This window comes from Trichomycterus rosablanca, chromosome 8 (genome assembly GCF_030014385.1).
Source record: "Trichomycterus rosablanca isolate fTriRos1 chromosome 8, fTriRos1.hap1, whole genome shotgun sequence".
Lineage (NCBI taxonomy): Eukaryota > Metazoa > Chordata > Actinopteri > Siluriformes > Trichomycteridae > Trichomycterus > Trichomycterus rosablanca.
Genome location: NC_085995.1, coordinates 1,335,598 through 1,360,298, shown reverse-complemented (window position 1 = coordinate 1,360,298; position 24,701 = coordinate 1,335,598). Strand labels below are relative to the sequence as shown.

The 24,701-nt window shown below is 45.5% G+C and overlaps 2 protein-coding genes across 2 annotated transcripts in view; one reads left to right on the top strand and one right to left on the bottom strand.

Moving 5' to 3' along the window:
* Positions 1-23,937, bottom strand: part of zcchc14 (zinc finger, CCHC domain containing 14) — a 66,729-nt gene extending 42,792 nt beyond the window's left edge. The window contains exons 1-2 of the mRNA XM_063000306.1: positions 23,778-23,937; positions 19,109-19,217 (exon numbers count right to left, since the gene is read on the bottom strand). Coding sequence (XP_062856376.1) covers positions 19,109-19,180 — 72 coding nt within the window. The 5' untranslated portion in view covers positions 19,181-19,217; positions 23,778-23,937. The remainder of the gene's footprint in view (positions 1-19,108; positions 19,218-23,777) is intronic.
* On the top strand, positions 1,206-24,278 carry jph3b (junctophilin 3b). Its single transcript, XM_063000307.1, has 5 exons — positions 1,206-1,587; positions 11,821-12,625; positions 16,399-16,523; positions 18,249-19,015; positions 23,803-24,278. The coding sequence occupies exons 1-5, from the start codon at positions 1,206-1,208 to the stop codon at positions 23,881-23,883; spliced, it is 2,160 nt and encodes a 719-aa protein (XP_062856377.1). The 3' UTR covers positions 23,884-24,278.
* The last annotated feature ends 423 nt before the right edge of the window (positions 24,279-24,701 follow it).

The window sequence follows — 24,701 nt, the reverse complement described above, 5'->3', positions numbered from 1 at the left end:
CAGAGGGAAGCGTGGTGTCTCTTTAAGTGGAGGTAGAGAGTCGGTGCAGGCGAGGGGGATGGGAGGGGGGCGTTTGGCTCCTCCTGTAATAAGCAGATCTGAGAGAGAGAGAATGTGAGAGAGGATGAGAGAGGATGAGAGAGCCAGAGGATGAGAGACAGCAAAGATAAGCAAAAAACCACAAGCAGCGATACGAGATTCAAGTCGAGCGTTCGAGCCCCGCGTCCAAAATCACGCCTGGAGTCCGGATCCATCAGGGACGTGTGGACGTGCTGGACCGTGATGCTGACCCGAGAGAGAGACTGAGATCGAGATCGTGATGGAGACGGAGGGATAGACGCCGGAAACAGGAGGCCGTATAACGGATTAATAACGACGAACCGCCTGCTGCTGTAATCCTGATCCGCTCGTGTGTGTATCCGTGTATCCGTGTATGTGTGTGTGTGTGTGTGTGCGTCCGCTCGAATGTGTTGCATTGCTGCAACCTGAAGGAAAACCTGCATGATCACGCGCCTCTGTGTTTTTTTCCCCTCGTCTCTCTCTGTGATGGTGTCGGGCGGGGGATCCAGGCACCGACGCCAGTTTGCTCGCTCGGCAGGATTCTAGGTCTCTGAGGTGGAGCCCGGGAGGATCAGGGCCCGAAAAGCCCCCGTTTCTCAGGGGAGGTCGGGCGTCGAGATGCCCCTTCCTTCAGTTGGGTTGCGTGCGTGATGCTCGGCACGGGCCTTTCGCTGTCTCCGGGATGTGGCCGCAGGAGACCCGGCTGGAAATTATAGATAAAAAGCTCGACGACGGATGCGCCGCGTGACGGGAACGGAGATGGTCTGAGGGACGCGGCTGCACCCGTCGGGTTCGTGGTTTTTTAATTTTTGTTGTTGTTTTCTGCAACTCCTGAGTGGAATTTTTACAGGAATATTTTTGATTTGATGCTCCGTAGTTGGAGCAGGAGGAGGGACAGGATCTATTTTTCGATCTGAATGGATTGAAATGCTTCCTTCTGAACATCCATGACAAAGTAAACATTTTTCTTTTTACCTCCAAAGAGCTAGCGTGGCGTCGGCCACCTCGTGGTCGCCCCGTTTTTATATCCGAATCGCCACCGACCGCCCGCGTTCAATCTGCTCCTGCCCGCCCGCACGCTTCCTTTTCTTTTCTTTCCTTTTCTTTTTCACGCTTTGCGGACTTCGCCAGGCCCTATTTCATGCATGTCCACTGGCGGCAGGTTCAACTTTGACGATGGGGGGTCTTACTGTGGCGGGTGGGACGAAGGCAAGGCCCACGGCCACGGCATCTGCACGGGGCCCAAGGGCCAGGGCGAGTACGCCGGCGCGTGGAGCCACGGCTTCGAGGTGGTGGGCGTGTACACCTGGCCCAGCGGGAACACCTTCCAGGGCACATGGGCGCAGGGCAAGCGCCACGGCCTGGGCGTGGAGAACAAGGGGAAGTGGGTGTACAGGGGCGAGTGGACGCACGGGTTCAAGGGACGCTACGGGGTGCGAGAGAGCACCGGCGCCAGCGGCAAGTACGAGGGCACGTGGAACAACGGGCTGCAGGACGGATACGGGACGGAGACCTACTCGGACGGGGGTGAGTGCAGGGTTCAAATTTATATACGCATGTGTACTTAGTTACAGTTATGACTGGATGCAGTGCAAGCAGTTAGGGGCCTTTGCTCAGGGGCCCAACAGTAGCAACTTTGAATATTATAACATTGGGACGCCCCTTCTATTCATGTGTTTCAGTCACACCAGTTGCTAACAGGTGTAATAAATCAATTATATAAAGGAAGTAACATGCGTCCCACTTTGCATCAACAGTTTAGGGAAGGTCCTTTCCTGTTTCAGCATGACTGCCCCCCTGTGCACAAAAAACATGAAGATCTCGGTTCAACGAAACTCCAGTGTCCTGCACAGAGCCCTGACCCCAGCCCCACTCAACAGCTCTGGGATGAACCGGAACATCACCCAACATCAGCGCCCAGCCATACAGAACGAGCACAAATTCCCACAGACACACTTCAAGAACAGCCACTCTTCCTAGAAGGCTTTTCACAAAACTTCAAAGTATGTCTACGTATGGGAATTTGTGCCCATTCAGTCAAAAGATGACATTTGTATGCATTTGTATGGCTGGGTGCTGATGTTGGTCCAGAAAGCCTCAGTTGATGTTCCGGTTCATTCCAAATCTGTTCAGTTGGGCTAGTAGTAGTAGTTATAATAATAATAATAAAATAATAATATTAATAATAATAACAATAATATTAATAATAATAATAATAATAATAACACTAAAAATAATAATAATAATACTTAATAATAACACTAAAAATAAAAATAATAGTAATAAAAATAATAATATTAATAATATTAAAAATATTAATAATAATAATAACACTAAAAAAATAATATTAATAATATTAAAAATATTAATAATAATAATAATAACACTAAAATTAAAATAATAGTAATACAAATAATAATAATAACACTAAAAATTAAAATAATTGTAATAATAATAATAGAGGCAGGTGTAGCCTAGTGGTTAAGGTACTGGACTAGTAATCAAAAGGTTGCTGGTTTAAACCCCACCATTGCCAGGTTGCTGTGGTTGGGCCCTTCAGCAAGGCCCTTAACCCTCAAGTGCTCAGACTGTATTCTGTCACACTTCTGTAAGTCATTTTGGATAACAGCTTCTGCTAAATACCGAAAATGAAATGAAATTAAAAGAAATAATAATATTTATTATTATTATATTTGTATTATACTCTGGTCAGGCAGAAACACCATGATCAGAGCACCAATCCATCCCAGTGCTTCAGCCACACCTCCCCCCAGACACAGCCAATCACGTCTGTGTAAACAAATATTTATATTTATCGCTGCAGACACAAAAACAGCGTGACGTCGCCTCGGTGTTTTAATAAACGTTTAATCTGTGAGGATTTATCCGAGCGTCATGTCACCGCCTGACCCCGGATCAAAGCTCTGAAGTGAGGGAATGTAAAGAATTAGAGCATCCGGATTAGAGATCCACTGAGTCGTAGCCGAGCCTGGAGTTTATGTAACACAGGACAGCAGGAGCTTCTGCGGCGCCTGCAGCCAGACACTGGAACTACTGTCCATCACATCTACATCACATCTACATCACATCCACATCACATCCACATCACATCCACATCACATCCACATCACATCTACATCACATCCACATCACATCTACATCACATCCACACATCACATCCACATCACATCTACATCACATCCACACATCACATCTACATCACATCCACACATCACATCTACATCACATCCACATCACATCCACACATCACATCTACATCACATCCACATCACATCCACATCACATCCACATCTACATCACATCCACATCACATCCACATCACATCTACATCACATCTACATCACATCTACATCACATCCACATCACATCCACATCACATCCACATCACATCCACACATCACATCTACATCACATCCACACATCACATCTACATCACATCCACATCACATCCACACATCACATCTACATCACATCCACATCACATCCACATCACATCCACATCTACATCACATCCACATCACATCCACATCACATCTACATCACATCTACATCACATCCACATCACATCTACATCACATCCACATTACATCCACACATCACATCCACATCACATCCACATCACATCACATCCACACATCACATCTACATCACATAAACAATACCATGTGATTCATAACACTGACACTCTCACTGTTCATCACATCTACATCACATCTACACATCCACATAACATCCACACATCACATCCACATCACATAAACAATACCATGTGATTCATAACACTGACACTCACTGTTCATCACATCCACATCACATCCATACATCACATCCACACTACCATGTGATTCATAACACCGCCACACACTCTCACTGTCCATCACATCCACATCACATCCACTCATCACATCCACTCATCACATCTACATCACATCCACATCACATCCACTCATCAGATCTACATCACATCCACATCACATCCACACTACCATGTAATTTATTACACTGACACACACTCTCACTGCCCATCACATCCACACATCACATCTACATCACATCCATATCACATCTACATCACATCCACGATATCACATCCACACATCACATCTACATCACATCTACATCACATCCACACTACCATGTGATTTATTACACTGACACACACTCTCACTGCCCATCACATCCACACATCACATCTACATCACATCCATATCACATCTACATCACATCCATATCACATCTACATCACATCCACGATATCACATCTACATCACATCCACAATACCATGTGATTCAAAACAACTGACACACACTCTCACTGTCCATCACATCCACATCACATCCTCACAGCACATAACGAATACTATGTGATTTATTACACTGACACACACTCTCACTGTCCATCACATCTGCATCATATCTACATCACATAAACACTACCATGTGATTCATAACACAGACACACACTCTCACTGTTTATCCATCAGAAATTCATTCAAACAGCACAGACCACTCATCCATTCATTCATTTATTCAGTGTCTGTTTTACTATAACTTTATCCTGGTCAGGGTCGCAGTGGGGCTGATTTATTAGATAGAAAGGGAGGAATCACCCCGGACAGGTCACCAGTCCATCACAGGGCAAACACACACGCTCACACACTGAAGGCCATTTCTGGTAGCTCCAATTAACCTGACTGCAGGTCTTTGGACTTGTGGGAGGAAACCTGTGCACCTGGAGGAAACCCACACAGACACAGGGAGAACATGCAAACCACACAGGAAAGGAAGAAAGGACCCTGGTCATCTGGCTGGAGAGTAGAACCCAGGCCCTTTTGTATCTGCATGGGTTTCCACCCACAAGTCTAAAGACATGCAGTCAGGCCAAGTGGAGCTACTAGAAATTGCTCTAAGTGTGAGTGTATGTGTAAATGTGTGTGTGCTTGTCTGCCCAGTGATGGACTGGCGACTTGTCCAACGCCTTTCGTCATCCTGAAACAGGAAGGGCCTTCCCTAAACTGTTGTGACAAGATTGGAAGCATAGAATTTCCTTTATATGACTGATTTATTACCTGTTAGTGACTGTTGAGGCCGAAACACATAAATTAAAATACTTTTGTGAAGCTTCTTGAGCGTTATTGTAAACCAAGTGCAGTTTCAAAACTTTGAGTGGCTGCTCCAGAGTCTGATGTCGCTTGTTTTCTACCACAATGTACGATTTTCCTTTCATTAAACTCTTCGGTTTTGACCACTGGTCAATGGTGCTGATGTTGTCCAGGCTGTAAGATGGGCAGTAATTGCACCCGGAGGTGATTGTATAACTTTTATATGTGTGTGTACACGGCGTGTGTGTTTATTTTTGTGAACAGTATTAAATTCAGCGGAGAATAAAGTTGCATAAAGCTAGAAGTGCACTTAGCAACAGCAAAGCAAACAAGAAATCAGGATCTCCGCTCTCTCTCTCTCTCTCGTTGACTATGTCTCTCGCCCCGGGTTCGAGTGCAGTACAGTAAGTTGCTGTGGAAACACGTTTAACTCCAGCAGCAGCGGGTCAGCGTGTCACCGGGGACCCGACTCTCTGCGCTCTGATTGGCTGACGCTCTGTGCTAATGGTGTTTACTTGCTTAGCGTTAATCTGCCTACCTTAATCGCTACCACAGGAGAGAGGGAGTACGGTGAGGGAACTCGGAAAGGTTACAGTGGCTCTATCGGCGCTCATAATCGCTTCGTAATATCCGGCACAAATTCCCCCCGCTACAGTCCAGAACCCTTTCACGGGATGCCTTCTTCTCACCACTGACTCGGCGTACAAATGATCACGTTCAGTTACTTGTTACTGACGGTTTTAGGCTCAGGGACGTCCTGGTAATGATTCTACTGATGACAGCACCAAACATGGCATCCATACGCTCCAAAATCATTCCAATTTCAACCCTCGCCCAGCCCCAATACCACAGCCTAAACCAAATCAAAATTTAGCAACACTAACCCAGACCCACTACCACAACCTAAACCAAATCAAAATTTAGCAACACTAACCCAGACCCAATACCACAGCCTAAACCAAATCCAAACCTAGCAACCCTAACCTAGTCCCAATACCACAGCCTAAACCAAATCCAAACCTAGCAACCCTAACCCAGACCCAATACAGCAGCCTAAACCAAATCCAAACCTAGCAACACTAACCCAGACCCACTACCACAACCTAAACCAAATTCAAATTTAGCAACACTAACCCAGACCCAATACCACAGCCTAAACCAAATCTGAACCCAGCAACCCTAACCTAGTCCCAATACCATAGTTTGAACCTAGTGTCCAATGTTAAACCAAGCCCCAATAATACAACCTAAACTTAGCAGCCAATGTTTACCCTAACCCAGTCCCAATACCACAGCCTTAACCAATTCTGAACCCAGCAGCACTAACCCAGACCCAATGCCGCAGCCTAAACCAAATCTGAACCTACCAATGAATTGTGATCCTAACCAAGCCTTAATACCAGAGTTTGACCCTAGTGTCCAATGTTAAACCAAGCCCCAATAATACAACCTAACCTAAACCTAAACTTAGCAGCCAATGTTGACCCTAACACAGCCCCAATACCACAGCCTAAACCAACTTTAACCTTTAACAACCAACTGACCCTAACCAAGCCCTAAACAATAACTTACTCCAAACCTAAACCTAGCACGCAGCCAACCAAATCTGAACCTAGCAATATACCGTCACTCTAACCAAGTCTCAATAACAAAGCCTAACTCAAACTTAAACCTGGAACCCAATGTTAACCTAAACAAGACCCCAATACAACAACACATATCTAATCTAAATCTAGCACCTAGTCTTAACTATAACCCAGTCCCAATACCAAATACTATTGCAAATCTAACCTAACAGCCAATGTTAACCCGAACCAAGCCCCATTACCACAGCCTAACTCAAACCTAAACCTACTACCCAATGTTAACTTAAACCAAGCCCCAATAATACAACCTAACCAAAACCTAAACTTAGCAGCCAATGTTTACCCTAACACAGCCTCAATACTACAGCCTAAACCAAAACTGAACCTAGCAAGCATGACCCTAACCCTGCCCCAGTACCACCTACTAACCTAAACCTAAACCAGCCACAATTCCACAACCCACCCCTAATGTGAATCAGGCACCCAGTCTCAGCCCTGACCCAGTCCCAATACCACAAACTAGCACCAAACCTCAGAACAAACCCAGACCCAAATACCACCACCAAACCTAAACCTAACTCAGCCCAACCTCAGCCCAGTCTCAATAACCACCCTTACCAAAACCTAAACCTAAAATCCAAAATGAACACCATCGTACCTCCAGTACTAAATACTAAAGACTAAGTCTAATCCAGTTCAATAATTAGGCCCAAACCTGAACCTATCACCCTGTTTTAAATCTGAGCCCAGACCCAACCCCACAGCCTAACCAAAACCAAGACCTATCACCAAAGCTGTAACATCCTTTACTCTTCTACAAGATTTTGGAGTGTGCCTTTGGGGATTTGTGCTCATTTAGCCAAAAGAGAATTTGTAAAGTCAGCCACCGATGTTAGATGGGAAGGTCTGGACAGGAATCAATGTTCCAATTCATCCCAAAGGTCTTCAGTGGGGTTGAGGTCAAGGCTTGTGCAGGCTACTGCAGGAACAGAAAAGGGCCTTCCCTAAAGTTCATGATCAATTTCTTTTATATTTGGCAAGTCCTTAAGCTAAATCTGGGGTTAGTCATCATGATCCTCGGGTCTATTTCTGATCACTAGGGCTCCACGGATATTTTACTAGCAGGACTACTCTATTTTTCTTCCACATTAAGCACACACACACACACACACACACACACACACACACACACACACACTACACAATCACTCTGAGCTAAAAGCGCTGACCGTAAAAAAACAGGTATTAATAATTCATAGTGGACTTGTTTAAAACACACTTTGCTCTCTGCAGGAGTCTAAATCCTCTCCTGGCACAAATTCTTCCTACTATAAGTGGCGTCCCAAAAAATCAGGAACGGAAAAGTCAAAAGTCATGGCAGCAGATACCAAAAAAAGAAAAAGAAAAAAAAACATCATCAGCAAAGAGGAACGGTGATCGCAAGCGGAAGCTCACTGAGTGAAACAGATAGGACGTTTTTTAGGGACGTAAATAAAAAAAATAGATAATATTAGCTTAGATTTTTACTGACTGATAGCAGGGCTGCCATTCACAAACTCTCTGTACTGAAGCTTAATAAGTAAAAAAGTAAAACCTGGTGTAAGGAGCACAAACCTGGACCCTAATCCTAATCCTGAACCATAACCTTCAATTATAACCCCCCCCCCCCAACTTAACTCTACATAACCCTATCCCTGAACTGTAGGCATAAACCAAAACCCTATCCTTAACTCTACCATAACTCTAACCCTAAACAATAACCTTAAACCTCAACCCCAACCCTATTATACCCCGAAACCTACTATAACACCACTGTAACCCTGACCCTACTATAATCCTAACTCTATAGTAACCCTAACCCTATAATAACCCTAAACGTATCATAACCCTAACCCTGCAATAACCCTAACCCTACTATAACCCTAACTCTATAGTAACCCTAACCCTATGATAACCTTAAACGTATCATAACCCTAACCCTACTATAACCCTAACTCTATAGTAACCCTAACCCTATGATAACCCTAAACGTATCATAACCCTAACCCTACTATAACCCTAACCCTACTATAATAATAATACATTTTATTTATATAGCGCTTTTCAGGACACTCAAAGACGCTTTACATAAAAACATAACCCTAACCCTAACTATAACTCTAACCCTAATATAACCCTAACCCTACTGTAACCCTAACCCTATTATAACCCTAACCCTATTATAACCCTAACCCTACTATAACTCTAACCCTAATATAACCCTAGCCCTACTGTAACCCTAACCCTACTATAATTCTAACCCTATTATAACTCTAACCCTATTATAACCCTAACCCTACTGTAACCCTAACCCTATTATAACCCTAACCCTACTGTAACCCTAACCCTATTATAACCCTAACCCTACTGTAACCCTAACCCTACTATAATTCTAACCCTATTATAACCCTAACCCTACTGTAACCCTAACCCTACTATAATTCTAACCCTATTATAACCCTAACCCTACTGTAACCCTAACCCTACTATAATTCTAACCCTATTATAACCCTAACCCTACTGTAACCCTAACCCTACTATAATTCTAACCCTATTCTAACCCTAACCCTACTATAACCCTACCCATATAATAACCTTAACCCTACTATAACCCTACCCATATTATAACCCTAACCCTAATATAAACCTATCATGTCTGTGTAGACTCCCGGCTGACCGGGTGGGCGACCCGAGTGCCTTTCAGTGCCACGATCCCGATCCTTCAGTCTGATTCACATCATTTATTCAGTACAGCAGGTCGGTATTCATGATGAGGCCGATGCCCGGTTTACAGTGAATGAGCTGATAGGATTACACACTTAATAATGCTTAATAATGGGCGCGGTGCTCCGGCGATCCCCTTCCGACTTTCAATTCTTCCCGGCTGAACGTGAAACTGTAGCAGCGACTCGTTTAGAAATCTGTGTGTATGAGGGCAGAGAGGCGTGACTCGACATGAAGGGCTCTGATCATATCACTGTCTGATTAGTTCCGCCAAATTCTGGAGCTCATTGTACGGGGAGGTCGATACGGTAAAAATCACGCTCTGTAAAATTGGTGAGGAATGCTTCAGGTACAGTACAAACTCCAGTTCCAGAAAAGTTGGGACAGGATGAGAAATGAGAAAGTGATGATCTGTCATTTTTAAATATTGTAAATATTGAAAATATATGGTAGCTCAGTGGTTAGGGTACAGGAGGCTGCTGGTTCAATGCCAACTACCACCTGAGGTAACACACTCCCTCTCGTGTTCTATTGCTTAAGTATGTTGCTAAATGCCGCAAATGTAAATGACCCAAACGTCTAAACAAGCTTGGTTATGTAAAGAAAAGATGTCATTGCACTGTACACGTGTATCAGAGGGGAACCATCAGGACCCTCTACACCCTCACAGAGGACCTAAGATATTCTAAATATAAAATAATATTTCAACAGTGATCAGTTTATTTTTATTTGATCTACTCATAATAATAAACTAACACAAATCTACGCAAATAAACCCTTCATACCTGCATATTCAATCTGTGTTGGAATATGAAGGTCTGCTTTAAAGGATTTCGGTGATCAAAATCCAGCTATAAATTTACAGAGGGCCAAGAGACCTATATGAAACAACAGTAAAACTGACCAATCATATCGTTTCTTTAAACGGGTGGGCTTTGGTATCGCTAACTTTAAGACATGTTCCGCCAGCTGTGCCAGCTGAAGTTGTTCTCGTAGGCTAGCATAATAGACTGCAATCTTTTATATGATTATTAATATATTATAAATTATAGGGGGAATTTGGGGGGGAGGTCTAACCCTTATAAATTAATACTTAAACCCCCCTTCCCCCCAAAAAAAAGTGGTAAAAACAACAGTTCAGTAAAGAAGGGGGGGTCATTATGTAGCTAATATATAATAAAGTTGACCCCTCCAAATGTCACTGTATAATTCATAATTTGATGCAGTGGGAAGCGCTACAGCCTCACAGCAGGATTCCCAGGTTTCGATTCTCTGTGTGTGGTTTGCATGTTCTCCCTGTGTTCATGTGGGTTTCCTCCGGGAGCTCCGGTTTTCCCCCACAAGCATTGATCTAAGTGTGAGTAAATGTTTGTCTGCCCTCTGTTGGACTGGATGAATGATTGAATGAATGAGTGAGTTTGGTATCAGTCTTGATCACCAGCCCTGAACGCAGGGCGTGTATCGTCTCTCAGAAGCGCTCGTCGTTCTCAGGACAGGAAGTGGGAGCAGCTGACTGCTGATTCTGATGATTCACGCTTTATAAGTCGGTTTGCTGAACCCACGTTAGTCCGGGTCCCAACAGACACGAACGCCGGGCGTATAATTACGGCGTTCTCACAGGAAGGCAGAAACACCGTCAACAACGATCTGCTTCCCCGAGCGTGAATCACAAACCTCAGCGGTTACCGGCTCCGACAGCTCAGAGCATCATATAACAACGTACACTGTACGGCCAAAAGTATTCGGACACCTGACCGTGAGTTTAAAATACGGACGGTATTAAAACAGAGCTGGAAAAACAGCTGCTCTGTGTCTGTGGGAATTTGTGCTCGTTCTGTATGGCTGGACGCTGATAGTGATGTTCCGGTTCATCCCAGAGCTTCGTAATGGGTGCGGCGCTCCGGCGATACCCTCCAACTTTCAATTCTTCACACCTGAATGTGAAACTGTAACAGCGACTTGTTTAGAAATCTGTCTGTGGGAATTTGTGCTCGTTCTGTACGGCTGGACGTTGATATTGATGTTCCGGGTCATCCCAGAGCTGGTGAGTGGGGCTGAGGTCAGGGCTCTGTGCTGGACACTGGAGTTTATTGGTTTTTAAATCATGCTGGAATAGGAAAGGGCCTTCCCTAAACTGTTGCTGCACAGTCGAAAGCATATCATTTCTCTTATTGATTTGATTGATTTATTACACCTGTTAGTAAAGGCAGGGCTTGAACCCTTAACCATCTGATTATTAGTCCACTGTGTTACCCACTGACGTTTGTGCTACGTTTGTTTCTCTGCAGGTACCTACCAGGGCCAGTGGGTTGGCGGGATGCGACACGGCTACGGCGTTCGCCAGAGCGTTCCGTACGGCATGGCCGCAGTGATCCGCTCTCCGCTCCGCACCTCCATAAACTCCCTGCGCTCGGAGCACAGCAACGGTACGGCGGGCACCCCGGGCACCGGGGGCGGCATCAGCCCGGCAGCGTCTCGCGGCGGCTTCGTGCTGACGGCGCACAGCGAGGCGGAGCTCCTCAAAGCCAAGAAGAAGGGTCTCTTCTTCCGGCGCTCGCTGCTCAGTGGCCTCCGGCTGCGCAAGTCCGAATCCAAGAGCTCGCTGGCCAGCCAGCGCAGCAAGCAGAGCTCGTTCCGCAGCGAGGCCGCCATGAGCACCGTCAGCTCGGCCGCGTCCGACGTCAACTCCACCATCAGCCTGGGCGACACCGAGGCCGAGCTCCTGCCCACCAGCCCGAACGCCAACGACGAGGCTAACGACGACGACGCCGTGGACGCGACGGCCACCGAGAGCTACACGGGCGAGTGGAGGAACGACAAGCGCGCGGGCTGCGGCGTGAGCCGGCGCTCGGACGGGCTCTGCTACCAGGGCGAGTGGCTGGGCAATAAGAGGCACGGCTACGGTTGCACAACCTTCCCCGACGGCACCAAGGAGGAAGGGAAGTACAAGCAGAACACCCTGGTCAGCGGGAAACGCAAGAACCTCATCCCGCTGAGGGCCAGCAAGATCCGGGAGAAGGTGGACCGCGCCGTCGAAGGCGCCGAGAAGGCGGCGGATATCGCTAAGCAGAAGGCGGAGATCGCTCTGTCAAGGTAAGCGCCAAGTCTAGAACTTTTTGTGTTTCTGCAGCAAATTAACACTAACAACACTAATATGTGTGCCTCCGTGCCCCCTCTTCCAGCCAAAAATGGCAATGCAGAAGGACACGAGCCTTAACCTGACTCACTGCTGAATTCACTCACCACATGAACCATGTTACAGTTTCAGGTCGGAACTAAATAGAATTTTTAGAAACCGTTTTTTTGACTGGGTCAGTTTGACCTCCGCCAGGTCCAGCTGACTTTGTAGTCTGTAATCATATGTGACTCAGATTGTGAGCTGAATAGCAGCGATTCTCAACCGGTGCGTTCTCGAGACTTACATTTGCACTTTATTATTGCCTCATAACCCAATACGCCCCTCAAAAAAACTTGGGTGGAACGGGATGTCCGGTGGTGTCCGGTGGTCCTGGGTTCTCATACTTTGACTTTACCAGCACAAGCGCACCACTAAAGACCCGTTCGAGCTCCCAGACGAGGTGCGTTACAGATTAGCGGAGATCTAGCGGACTGACGTGCAGGGTAGGATATGCGCTAACGGCTAAGCCGATTAGCTTCTGTGTCACCGCAGTTAGACGCGGTAAAGGAAGCTAAACACCTGCTGATGGGCTCACAGTGAAAACGGGTATGACTCAGAGCTGGAGGGTTAGAGAGGTCAGCCCCAGATTACACTGCAGGTCACTCGAATCTTTTTTCACTTAACGCTTCATTCAGGTCAGGGACACGGTGGGTCCAGTGCCACAACGAAACAGTGTGAGCGAGGCAGGAACACAGCCTGGAAACGGTGCCAGTCCATCACAGGGCAACACACACACACACACTCACACACACACACACACATGTGATGAGGATCAGGCCCTCAGGACGCGTGTTGTTGTGAGGCAGCCACGCTACCAGTTACGCCACCATGCTGCCCCCCAGAGTAATAACAGTAATAATAATAATAATAATAATAATAATAATAATAATAATAATAATAAATTAATAATTACTATTACAAATAATAATAATAATTATGATTAAAAATAATAATAATGATAAAAAAGTACTAATACTAATATAATAATAATAATAATAACAATAATAATAATAAAAGAATAAAATAATACTAATAATAATAACAGAAATAATAATAATAATAATGATAATAATAATAACAACAATAATAATAATGATAATAATAATAATAATAATAATAATAATTATAGTAATAATAATACTACTAATAATAACAGAAATAATAATAATAATAATAATGATAATAATAATAATTATAGTAATAATAATAATAATAATACTAATAATAACAGAAATAATAATAATAATGATAATAATAAAAATTACAGTAATAATAATACTACTAATAATAACAGAAATAATAATAATAATGATAATAATAATATAATAATGATAATAAAAATAATAATAATAATAGTAATAATAATAATAATAATTATTATTATTCCTTTATATGATTGATTTATTACACCATGTCGTGTCGGTGAACCTCCGACCTTCTATCACTCAAACTTGGTGTAAGGAACACAAAATCTGGACCCCTGAGCAACGGAACAACAGTATTATGATCCGACCAGAGTCCCTACATCCTACACGGCGTCTGCAGTCAACTGTCGATACAGGCAGCATGTTGTGGAAGTCATGATGAGATATGTGCACCCTGTGGTGCAAACACCGTCCTGCTGATGTTCCAATACATGCAACTTAACTTCTACCACAGATCTGAAGGACTCCAGATTCATCATGGAGGCTTTAATGGAAGTTCTAAAGAACAGATGGTTACAGTAAGACGTTTTCCATCTTCTTCATCCCTTAAAGAATCAGAAGGTTTTTGGTTCTCGAGTAACAGAACGAACGTTCCATCACAAACCGAGCGTTCCAAAAAAAGATCCTCTAGATGTGATGGCTGGTCCTGCTTCTTATGAGTTCCTTCATATTGCAGTATTGTTATGCGTTTCCGTTATTTGTCCACCCCACACACACACACACGCGTATCTCCTGGACGTTGGCCGAAAGCGAATAAATGATTTATTTGTGCCAACTCCTCTGTCTTTTCTCTTCCTCCTACGATCCAACTGCCTTCCTCTCGTCCCTCAGTATCATCTCCAACCTTCCCTCATTCTCTCTTCCCTGCTGTTACCACGACAACCCGATGGTCCTGTCCCACCTCGGTTAACCTCACCGTCACACACACACCCCCACAAACACACACACACACACACACACACAACAGTGCAGATCACTAATCACGGCTCGGACCCACTCAGAACCCCACACACACGTTCATACACACACGATGCTAGGTCTCACCAACCAGGATCAGGAGCTCCGCCGAATTCCTCTCGTTTATTCAGTTACTGTTGATCTTCTAATGATCATTTTTATATTAATAATCATTTATGATGACGCTTTTCAAACAACTGATGGTTCGCTGAAGGTCCCAAGAGTGAGGATCAACGGTCCAGTACCTCAGTCATGAAGCCACCACTCCATAAAATATCATATCATCATCATCACACACTCATACACACTCAAATCATCATTATAAACCACACTAGCCCACCAGTACTTACATCTCACACTCACGGGTTCAAATATCAGCTCTGCTATCAGCTGGTCGGGCGCCTATACGGACAGTGATTGGCTGATCTGAGGGAGGGAGGGACGTAGGGATTCCTCATAACTGCTGCAATTACGACTTCTGCTGGTCAAAAATGAGAAGCAGTGTCCCAATACTTTTGTCTATGATGTTTTTTTGTCTTGACTGAAATGTGTTTGAGGCAACAGGTTTGTTGTGTTGTGTGCGAGTGAATGAGTGAGTGAGTGTGTGTGTGTGTGTGTGTGTGTGTGTGTGAATGAATGAGTAAGTGAGTAAGTGTGTTTGTGATTGAATGAGTGTGTGAATGAGTGAGTGTGTGAGCAAGCAAGTGATTGAGTGACTCAGTGATTGAGTGAGTGAGTGTGTGTGAGTGTGTAAATGAGTGTATGAGTGAGTGAGTGTGTATGAGTGAGTGAGTGAGCAAGCAATTGATTGAGTGATTCAGTAAGTGTGTGTGAGTGAGTGTGTGTGAGTGAGTGACTGAGTGAGTGTGTGAGTGAGTGAGTGATTGTGTGAATGAATGTGTGTGTGTGTTAGCAAGCGAGTGATTGAGTTACTCAGTGTGTGAGTGAGTGAGTGTGTGTGAGTAAATGAGCGTGTGAATAAGGGTGTGTGAGTGAGTGAATGTGTGAGTGTGTGTGCGAGAATGTATGAGTGAGAGTGTGTGTGTGTGTGAATGAATGTATGAGTGAGTGAGTGAGTAAGTGTGTGAGTAGGTGTGTGAGTAAATGAGTGTGTGAATAAGGGTGTGTGAGTGAGTGAGTGTGTGTGTGTGTGAGAGAGTGAATGAGTGTGTGTGTGAGTGAGTGTGTGTGTGTGTGAGAGAGAGTGAATGAGTGAGAGTGTGTGTGTGTGTGAGTGAATGAGTGAGTGAGTAAGGGTGTGCATGATTGGGGGTGTGAGTAAGTGTGTGTGAGTAAATGAGTGAATTAGTGTGTGTGTGTGTGTGTGTGTGTGTGTGTGAGTGAATGAGTGTATGACTGAGTGAGTGAGTGTGTGAGTGTTTGCACCATAGGGTGCACCTGGTCCTGTAGGATAACCTCATGATTTCTTATTGTTACTAATTCTGTATGTGTTTCTTTATTCTTATAAAGAAGGAACTTCTTATTTCTTCTTATTCCTTCTTTCTCCTTCTTATTGTTCTTTTCAGGACGGCTCATGCGAGAGGGAAGGCCGAGGCGGCGGCGGCGGCGGCACAGAAAGCTCAGGACGAATCCAGACTGGCCAGAATCGCGGCAAAAGAATTTTCACCTTCGTTTCAACATCGAGGAAACGGTGAGAGACTCACACAGGGCCCTTTCTGTGTGGAGTTTGCATGTTCTCCCTGTGTCTGTGTGGGTTTCCTCCGGGTGTTCCGGTTTCCTCCTACGGTCCAAAGACATGCAGTCAGACTAACTGGAGATACTAGAAATTGACCTAAGTGTGTGTGTGTGTGTGTGTCCTGTGATGGACTGGCGACCTGTTTGGGGTGTTTCCTACCTTTTGCTCAATAAATCAGACCCACCGCGACCCTGACCAGGATAAAGTGATAGTAAAACATTTACATTTACAGCATTTAGCAGACGATTTTATCCAAAGTGACTTACAGTATACAGTCCAAGCAAATGAGGATCAAGGATCTTGCTCAAGGGCCCAACAGTGGCAACCTGACAGTGATGGGGTTTGAACTAGCAACCTTCTGCTTACTAGTCCAGTACCTCAACCACTAAGCTTCAACTGCCTAGTAATAACAAATACATAATATTGATTCATCTTCGGATGGCACGGTGGCTCGGTGGGTAGCACTGTTGCCTCGCAGCAAGAAGGTCCTGGGTTCGATCCCCAGGCGGGGCGGTCCGGGTCCTTTCCGTGTGGAGTTTGCATGTTCTCCCCGTGTCTGTGTGGGTTTACTCCCACAGTCCAAAAACATGCAGTCAGGTTAATTGTATGACTGGCGCCCCGTCCAGGGTGTTACTGTGTGCCCTGCGCCCATTGAAAAGCTGGGATAGGCTCCAGCACCCCACCCCACCCCTCGCGACCCTGACTGGATAAGCGATTAAGTGAATGAGTGAGTGAGTGATTCATCTTCAATAATTATTTAACCTCTTCACCATCGTGGTGGATCTGGCAACTCCTAACAGCACCGATTCCCTGGAAAGGCCGTCAGTACGTCGCAGGCCAACACGTGCTTCCTTTTTCACACCTATCATCACTGTAGTATCCACACAGACACGGGAGCACCAACGAAACATCCAATCCAGGATTCTAACGTGTGTAACAAAACAAGCCAATAGACGTGTGTATGTGTGTGTGTGTGTGTGTGTGTGTGTGTGTGTGTTTTCTGACCGTGGTGTTGGAGTGATGGCAGAGGGAACAGAAAGGCGAGGGGAGGTCAGAATTGACCTTTCTAGCTCTCCCACGCATAACAAGTTAACACACACACACACACACACACACAGTGAGAGTACAATGCAGGAGTACACCCTAGACAGGGTTCAAATCCATTCACAGACTTACTCACATACGAATGCAGTCATCTTTTGACTGAATGGGCACAAATTCCCACAGACGTACCGTTTGTATTTGAAATGGGACGTCCAGCAAGCTCATGGTCAGGCGTCCAAATACTTTTGGCCATATTTGGGTGTGTAGTCCATCATAGCACAAGAATTGGGGCCTTGTTTAAGGGCCCAACAGTGGCAACCTCAATAACTAGTCTTGACTGTTGAGCTACCACTGCTCCAGTCTGGTCTGGGTGAATGCAGCCCTGACCTCAACCTCATTAAACAAATTTGGGATGAATTAGAACGTTGAATGTGAGCCCGGCCTTCTCATCAGTCCCTGCCTTCTTTCAAATAGATGGTTGCAAATTTCCACACACACTCCAATCTCTTGCCTGTGAAAAAAGAGGCAGGGCGACTTCATATTAATTCCTATTGGTGGGATAGGATGTTTAACAAGCTCATAAACTGGTGTCCACATACTTCTGGCCATACGGTGTGTATTTATGTTTCTGTGCAGGCGTGGAGTGCGAGCGGCCGAAGCAGACGAACCTGAGCGACAACGACGTGGAGCTGATGTCCAGCGAGACCCCGGACAGCACCGAACTCTACATGAAGGGCTCCACCCCTCCAGAACTGACCCCGGACGCCAGCCCGGGTCCGAGCCCCAGCCACAAATCCCGGGCCAGGCCCAAGAACGCGCGTTTCCTCCGGCAGAGCGCGGTGGACGACGAGAGGGGCGGGGCCTCCGAGATACAGGTCCTGGTGGAGGGGCGTAGCCAGGGGAGGCCGAGCGGAGGCGCGGAGGAGCACGCCAGGACGACCAACGCCAACGGGCACCGGCACTCCTCGTCGAATCACAAGCCGTCGCGGGAGCACGCGTCGTCCAATCACAGGCGGGAGAGGTGGGCGGAGTGGACTTCGCACCGGACGCACTCGCGCCTGCTGGAGCAGGACGAGGAGAAGCTGAGCAACTACGAGATGGAAATGCGGCCGCTGCAGCCCATGGACTCCAACTCTCAGAAGGCGTACGGGCACGGGGAGGAGCGCCACAGGGGCAAAAATCGAGGCAAAAATCGGGACCGGGATAAGGACAGGGAGAGAGAGAAAGAGGACACGGGACACGCCAACCTGGACTCGGTGCAAAAGCTGGACAGTCTCCGTGCGGGGGAGAACCTGGAGGCTCGGCCTCTGCGCAGGGACCTCACGCTTTCACCCCCCAAAAAATCCTCACCCATTGCACTAGAACCCGACAACAAGAATCACAAACAGATCAAAGCCAACGCGGTGAGTATCGGCACACGATCAGCTCCAAAAGTATTCACACCCTCTCGAAATAATAGCTTATATAAATAAATGCGGCTTTATTTTCATTCTTACCTTCACTTTATCCTGGTCAGGGTTGCGGTGGGTCTGGTATCCCCCGGAACCACTGGGTGCGAGGCAGGACATCCCGGACGGGGCACAAGTCCATCCGTCTGTGTTGTGTCTGAAACACATGAGCAGAAGCAGGCAGATGTTTTGTTCGTATCTCCTGGTACTTTATGGAGTCAGTGATGCCGTGCAGGGAGTCCGTGTCCCAATCGTGTGTCTGTGCAGGCGCCCGGCCGGCTGATAGCTTGAGATCTCAGCGCTGGTGGTCAAGAGTGTTTTACTGCTGCGCTACATGACCGCCTCTTGTGCCCAGGGTTTCCCTGTGGAAACCGCACCCGCCGAGACCCCGACCAGGATAAAACAGTTAATAAACAGATCTGTGTAGGCGCCCGGTCGGCTGATAGCAGAGCTGAGGTTCAAACTTGAGACCTCGAGATCTCAGCGCTGGTGGGCTAGTGTGTTTTACAGCTGCGCTACATGAGCGCCCCCTTGTGCCCAGGGTTTTCCTGTAGAAACCGGACCCGCCGAGACCCTGACCAGGATAAAGCAGTTTATAAACAGATCTTTGTAGGTGCCCGGCCGGCTGATAGCAGAGCTGAGATTCAAACTTGAGAGCTCGAGATCTCAGCGCTGGTGGTCTACATGAGCGCCCCCTTGTGCCCAGGGTTTTCCCTGTGAAAACCGGACCCGCCGAGACCCTGACCAGGATAAAGCAGTTTATAAACAGATGTAACTGTAGAACGTTACTTGAAGCATCAACCACTCTATCCTGGTCAGTGCCACTTGCTGCCAGACTAGTAATACACCCGGGAGAGGGTGCCAATTCAGGGTGCCAACTCAGGGCTCATTCACAGTCTACTTCCTGGAGTACTCAGAGTGAACCCATGCAGATATGCAGATAGAGTGAGAACATGCCAAACTACTCACAGAGCAGTAGTTTGTGAAGGTCAGCCTGGTGCTGTGCGCCACTCACGCTTACCTGGTATCTTTTGGTGTGTGATGCAGATTCTAAATTCACAAGTGAACAGGTGGATGGAAACACACCACAGCACACACACACACACACACACACACACACACACACACACTGCAGTGTGTGCACCCTGGTAACAGCAGCCAGGTTGAGTGGCTGGTTGCGTACCGCCGCCTCACATTGGCTGCACCGCGCTGTTGCTAGGGAACAGCGTATGCCTCGCTCGGCTGCTAACCAATCGAAGTGTGTGTAAGTGTGTGTGTGTGTGTGTGTGTGTGAGGGCTTCTCTGCATTCACACACACACACACACACACACACACACACACACACACACACACACACACACACACACACACTGTGCAAAGTGGTATAGAACATGTCCACACACAATAACACTCTGTTCACACAGTGCAGCAGGTAATCAGGCTGAATGTAAAATACACTATATGGACAAAAGTATTGGGACGCCACTTCTAATGACTAAATTCATAGTTTCAGCTACAACGGTTGCTAACAGGTGTAATAAATAAAAAGTTTAGGGAAGGCCCTTTCCATGTTCCAGAAAGACGTGAAGAAAAGCTCCAGTGTCCTGCGTGCACAGAGCCCTGCGCTCAGTCCCCCTCAACAGCTCTGGGATGAACCGGAACCCCGACTAACATCAGCGCCCAGCCGTACAAATCAGCTCGTTTGATTAAACGGCAACAAATTCCCACAGACTCTCCAAACAGAGCTGAAAATATCGACTGTAATACCGTTTGTTTATGAAGTTGGATGTCCGACAAGCGCATGGTCAGGTGTCCAGATACTTTTGGCCATCTAGTGTTACATATTTATTTCATTTACAGTTTAAATAGTGGAACGGATTTATGAATCCACCCCCATAAATATGCTCATGGTCTCCACATGAATGAGATGTCCATATACATTTGACCGTACAGCACCGTGTGTGTGTGTGTGTGTGTGTGTGTGTGTGTGCAGTTCACTCACGTCCATCTGATTTCATGCCCTGCGTGTTCCTGTACGTGTAAGACATGTTTGCGTTTGCTGCAGATGCGTCGGTTAAAAAAACGGACGCGTCCCAATACTTTTTTATCTCGGATGCTCCTCATTTCCATTCTGATCATTGTCATGTGTGGAGTGGTGCAGAGGAAACATCAAACAAAACACAGGGCCAGTGTGTGTGTGTATGTGTGTGTGTGTGTGTGTGTGTGTGTGTGTGTGTGTGTGTGTCGTTTAGACGGAATATCATGCTAATCAAATCTACACTTTATGGCCAAAAGTATATGGACACCTGACTGTGAGAATGTTGGACCTCTAATTTCAGCCTTCTTTATTTAGGACAGGCTTTGTTACAGGATTTTGAGTGTACCTGTGGGAATCTGTGCTCATTTGTTAAAAAAAAAAAAAGATTTCCAATGTTTTCACTGATCAACTTTATTGTATTTTGTAAATATTACCATGTATAGAATTTGATCCCTTCAAAACACTCCAAAAAAAGTTGGGACGGGGGCGTGTTTCCCCCCGTGTTCCGCCAGCGTTCCTATTAATGAGACGTTTTAATGCTTTGGGAACTGAGGACACTATCCGTTGCTCCGTTCTTGCTCGATATGAGACTTCAGCTGCTCAACAGTCCGTGGTCAGATCCGCAGTGTGTGCAGAACGAGGCATCGTTTTGCAGAAATACAGTGGACTTCCCGTGAAAAAGATGTCACCTTGATGGCAGCATATATACACCTCCGCATGGAGAACTAGACCAGATCTTTTGAACCATCTAAGATGAGCTCAGGCCCGGAGAACTCGGTGACGGTTCTGTATAGAATTGATGTATTGCTTTCTCTTTGTGTACCAGAGTTTCAGGCTGCATTTATCGATGCAGTGGCGGACTGTGTTAAGTGACAACGGTTTTCAGGGTGTGTCTCTCCGTACACAAAGCTGATCCGCATATGAACTCGCCTCGTGCAGGTGAAAACGTGCAGTCGTCTACTGCACACGTGTCGGAGGGGGCGTGCGTCAGTCTCGCTCTCCTCAATCAGGACCTGGATCGGCATCAGTAAAGAGGAAGCGTAATGCAATTGGGTAGATGGAGATCTTGCATTGAGAAATGTGTTTTTTTACTGAATTGAAGTCCTTTACAAAGTTTGGAACACAGTGGTGAGCTACGACCCTTCATTGCTTGTACAGACTGATCCTTTGGTGGATCCACCTTTTATTCCCAATCACGATTCCTTCACCTGTCACTAATTCACCTGCTTATATTGGGATGTTTCAAAACAATGAGACTTCTACGTTGTACCAACTTTTTACTCTATTTTGCCTCTGTCTCAACTTTTTTGGAGTGTGTTGTAGGCATCATATTACAAACTACAATGAGTTAACTAAAGATTCAGATGAGTTAACACCACACAGATTCTTCTTTTTACTGCAACGACCTTCACAAAGCGTCCCAACTTTTTTGGAAATAGGGTTTTGTACATATTTAGAATCTTTGTGGCTCCCTGTCTATTTAAGGTCCCTTGGAATCATTGACCCTACAGGGCGGTGGTAGGTCAGTGGTTAAGGTAACGGACTAGTAATCAGAAGGTTGCCGGTTCAAATGGCAGCAATGCCAAGATGCCACTGTCGGGCCCCTGTGCAAGGCCCTTAATCTTCAATTGTACAAATTGTTTAAGTTTATTTTGGTACAGTAAATCACTTTAAATAAAAGCATTTGCTAAACATGCTTAATGCTGTCTGAAGTGGTTCAGCTAGGGTTGCCAACCATCCTGTAAAATACGGAATCGTTCCTTATTTGGAAACTAAACGTGGTGTTCCGTATTGAACTGATACTGGACGCGCTTTGTTCCGTAGTTTTATCAATGGGAGAGAAATGCAGCAGATTAGACTGAGACGGGGCGATATGTATGAAACAGAAGGAAACTGCTGCTACCGTGGGAATTAGAAAGCGTTTGGTTATTATTTTCAGTAGTTTTTACTTTTAGTCTCAGTAACGCCGTGTGTGCGCAGGGATATCAGCGTAACAACCTGTTTATTACTCCGCTGTTTGAGTAGCGCTGTGGGCAGAGCGCATCGCGTGTATTTTCCGCCCTAGGTTCGAATCCGGCTTAGGGCGAAACTAAAGTAACACAAGCAGGGCCGGCAGAACCGGGGCTGCATGTCAGTGTGAAGATGCATTATGTAAAAATGTTGTTTGCACTATTGAGAACAAATGTCACCTATGACGGTGTAAGACCCGTTATATTTTTTATAGGTGCAACCCTAACCACCTACCCCCGCTCCCACCCAGGTAAACACCCGCCATACCACCCCCCACCCTATGCCCTCCACCACCCCGCCAGCCCAGGGTGTTCCTTTTTTCCAGTTCTGAAAGTTGGCAACCCTAGTGGTAGGTCAGCGGTTAAGGTAATAGACTAGTATTCAGAAGGTTGCCAGTTCAAACGCCACCAATGCCAAGATGCCACTTTTGGGCCCCTGTGCAAGGCCCTTAATCTTTGACTGTACAAATTGTTTAATTGTTAAAAGCATCTGATAAATGCTAAACATGCTAAATGCTGTCTGAAGTGGTTCAGCTAACCCGGGTCATCTCACTTCATCACCTGATAAATACAAGAATATGATCTTACATGATTACACAACAGATTATAATAAATAATATAAATAATAAATAATAAACAATAATGATGATAATAATAATAAACACTGACGTTTCTTTTCTATTTGCATTCACAGGGCTCCAGCTCGATTCTGGTCATCTTGGTGATTTTGCTGAACATCGGAGTCGCTGTTTTGTTTATTCACTTTTTTATTTAAGACTCTTGTTATTTCTCTTGGATGAAATTCTTCTTATTTATCTTATTTATGCTCTTATGAATCAGTTATGGATGATCAGTTTTGCGGTCTCTGCTAATCCCGATCTGATCGATGGAAGCATGAATCACGGACAGAGGAACGTTCGGGTTTAACATGTTCTCTCCCAGTTTTTCATCGTTGGCATTCATTTTAATATATTATAATATTATAAGATACGCTGGGTTTTCTTTTTGTTGACTGGGCACATTTTCCATGTATTTTTATGTTTTTCGGCTGGTGGACTAAACGAGTGGTGGCAGCGGGAGACGTAGTGCGCATGCGTGTGTGTGTGTGTGTGTGTGTGTGGTGGCATGAACATCATTCATTAAAATATTCGTGTTGATGTTAAAACGGGAGTCCACCACCTCACCATCTCATTACTGGACACACTTACACAAACACGTTCCGTCCTTTCATTCCTTGTTTATGAAGAGCAGCAGCAGATGTGTGTACTGTACCTTTAATGTTAAAGAAATACCGCGATACAGATGTGGACTCTTATCTACCACATCTGTACCATACAAACGATAAACATGGACTATCATTCTGAACAGGAAACCAGGGTCAGTTCAACCTTAAACAATAATTACAAACAATAAATGCAGGGTTGATTGTTTTTGTTTTCATTTGGGAGCTTAATCTGGTCTCAAAGCTTCATAAAAGAACCAAATATCCTCCTACATGTACACTAATTCAAGTGGCCACTTCCATAATCCCCCCAAAAAAGGACATTAGACCCTAAAAAGAAAGACATCGGACCCCCCCAAAAAGGAGGGCAT

Bases quoted from the DNA above. Each gene is read 5' to 3' on its own strand.
- jph3b (XM_063000307.1), top strand. From the start codon at position 1,206: ATGTCCACTGGCGGCAGGTTCAACTTTGACGATGGGGGGTCTTACTGT. The intron at 1,588-11,820 runs GTGAGTGCAGGG...GTTTCTCTGCAG, and splicing joins GGAGACCTACTCGGACGGGG to GTACCTACCAGGGCCAGTGG. The intron at 12,626-16,398 runs GTAAGCGCCAAG...TGTTCTTTTCAG, and splicing joins GCGGAGATCGCTCTGTCAAG to GACGGCTCATGCGAGAGGGA.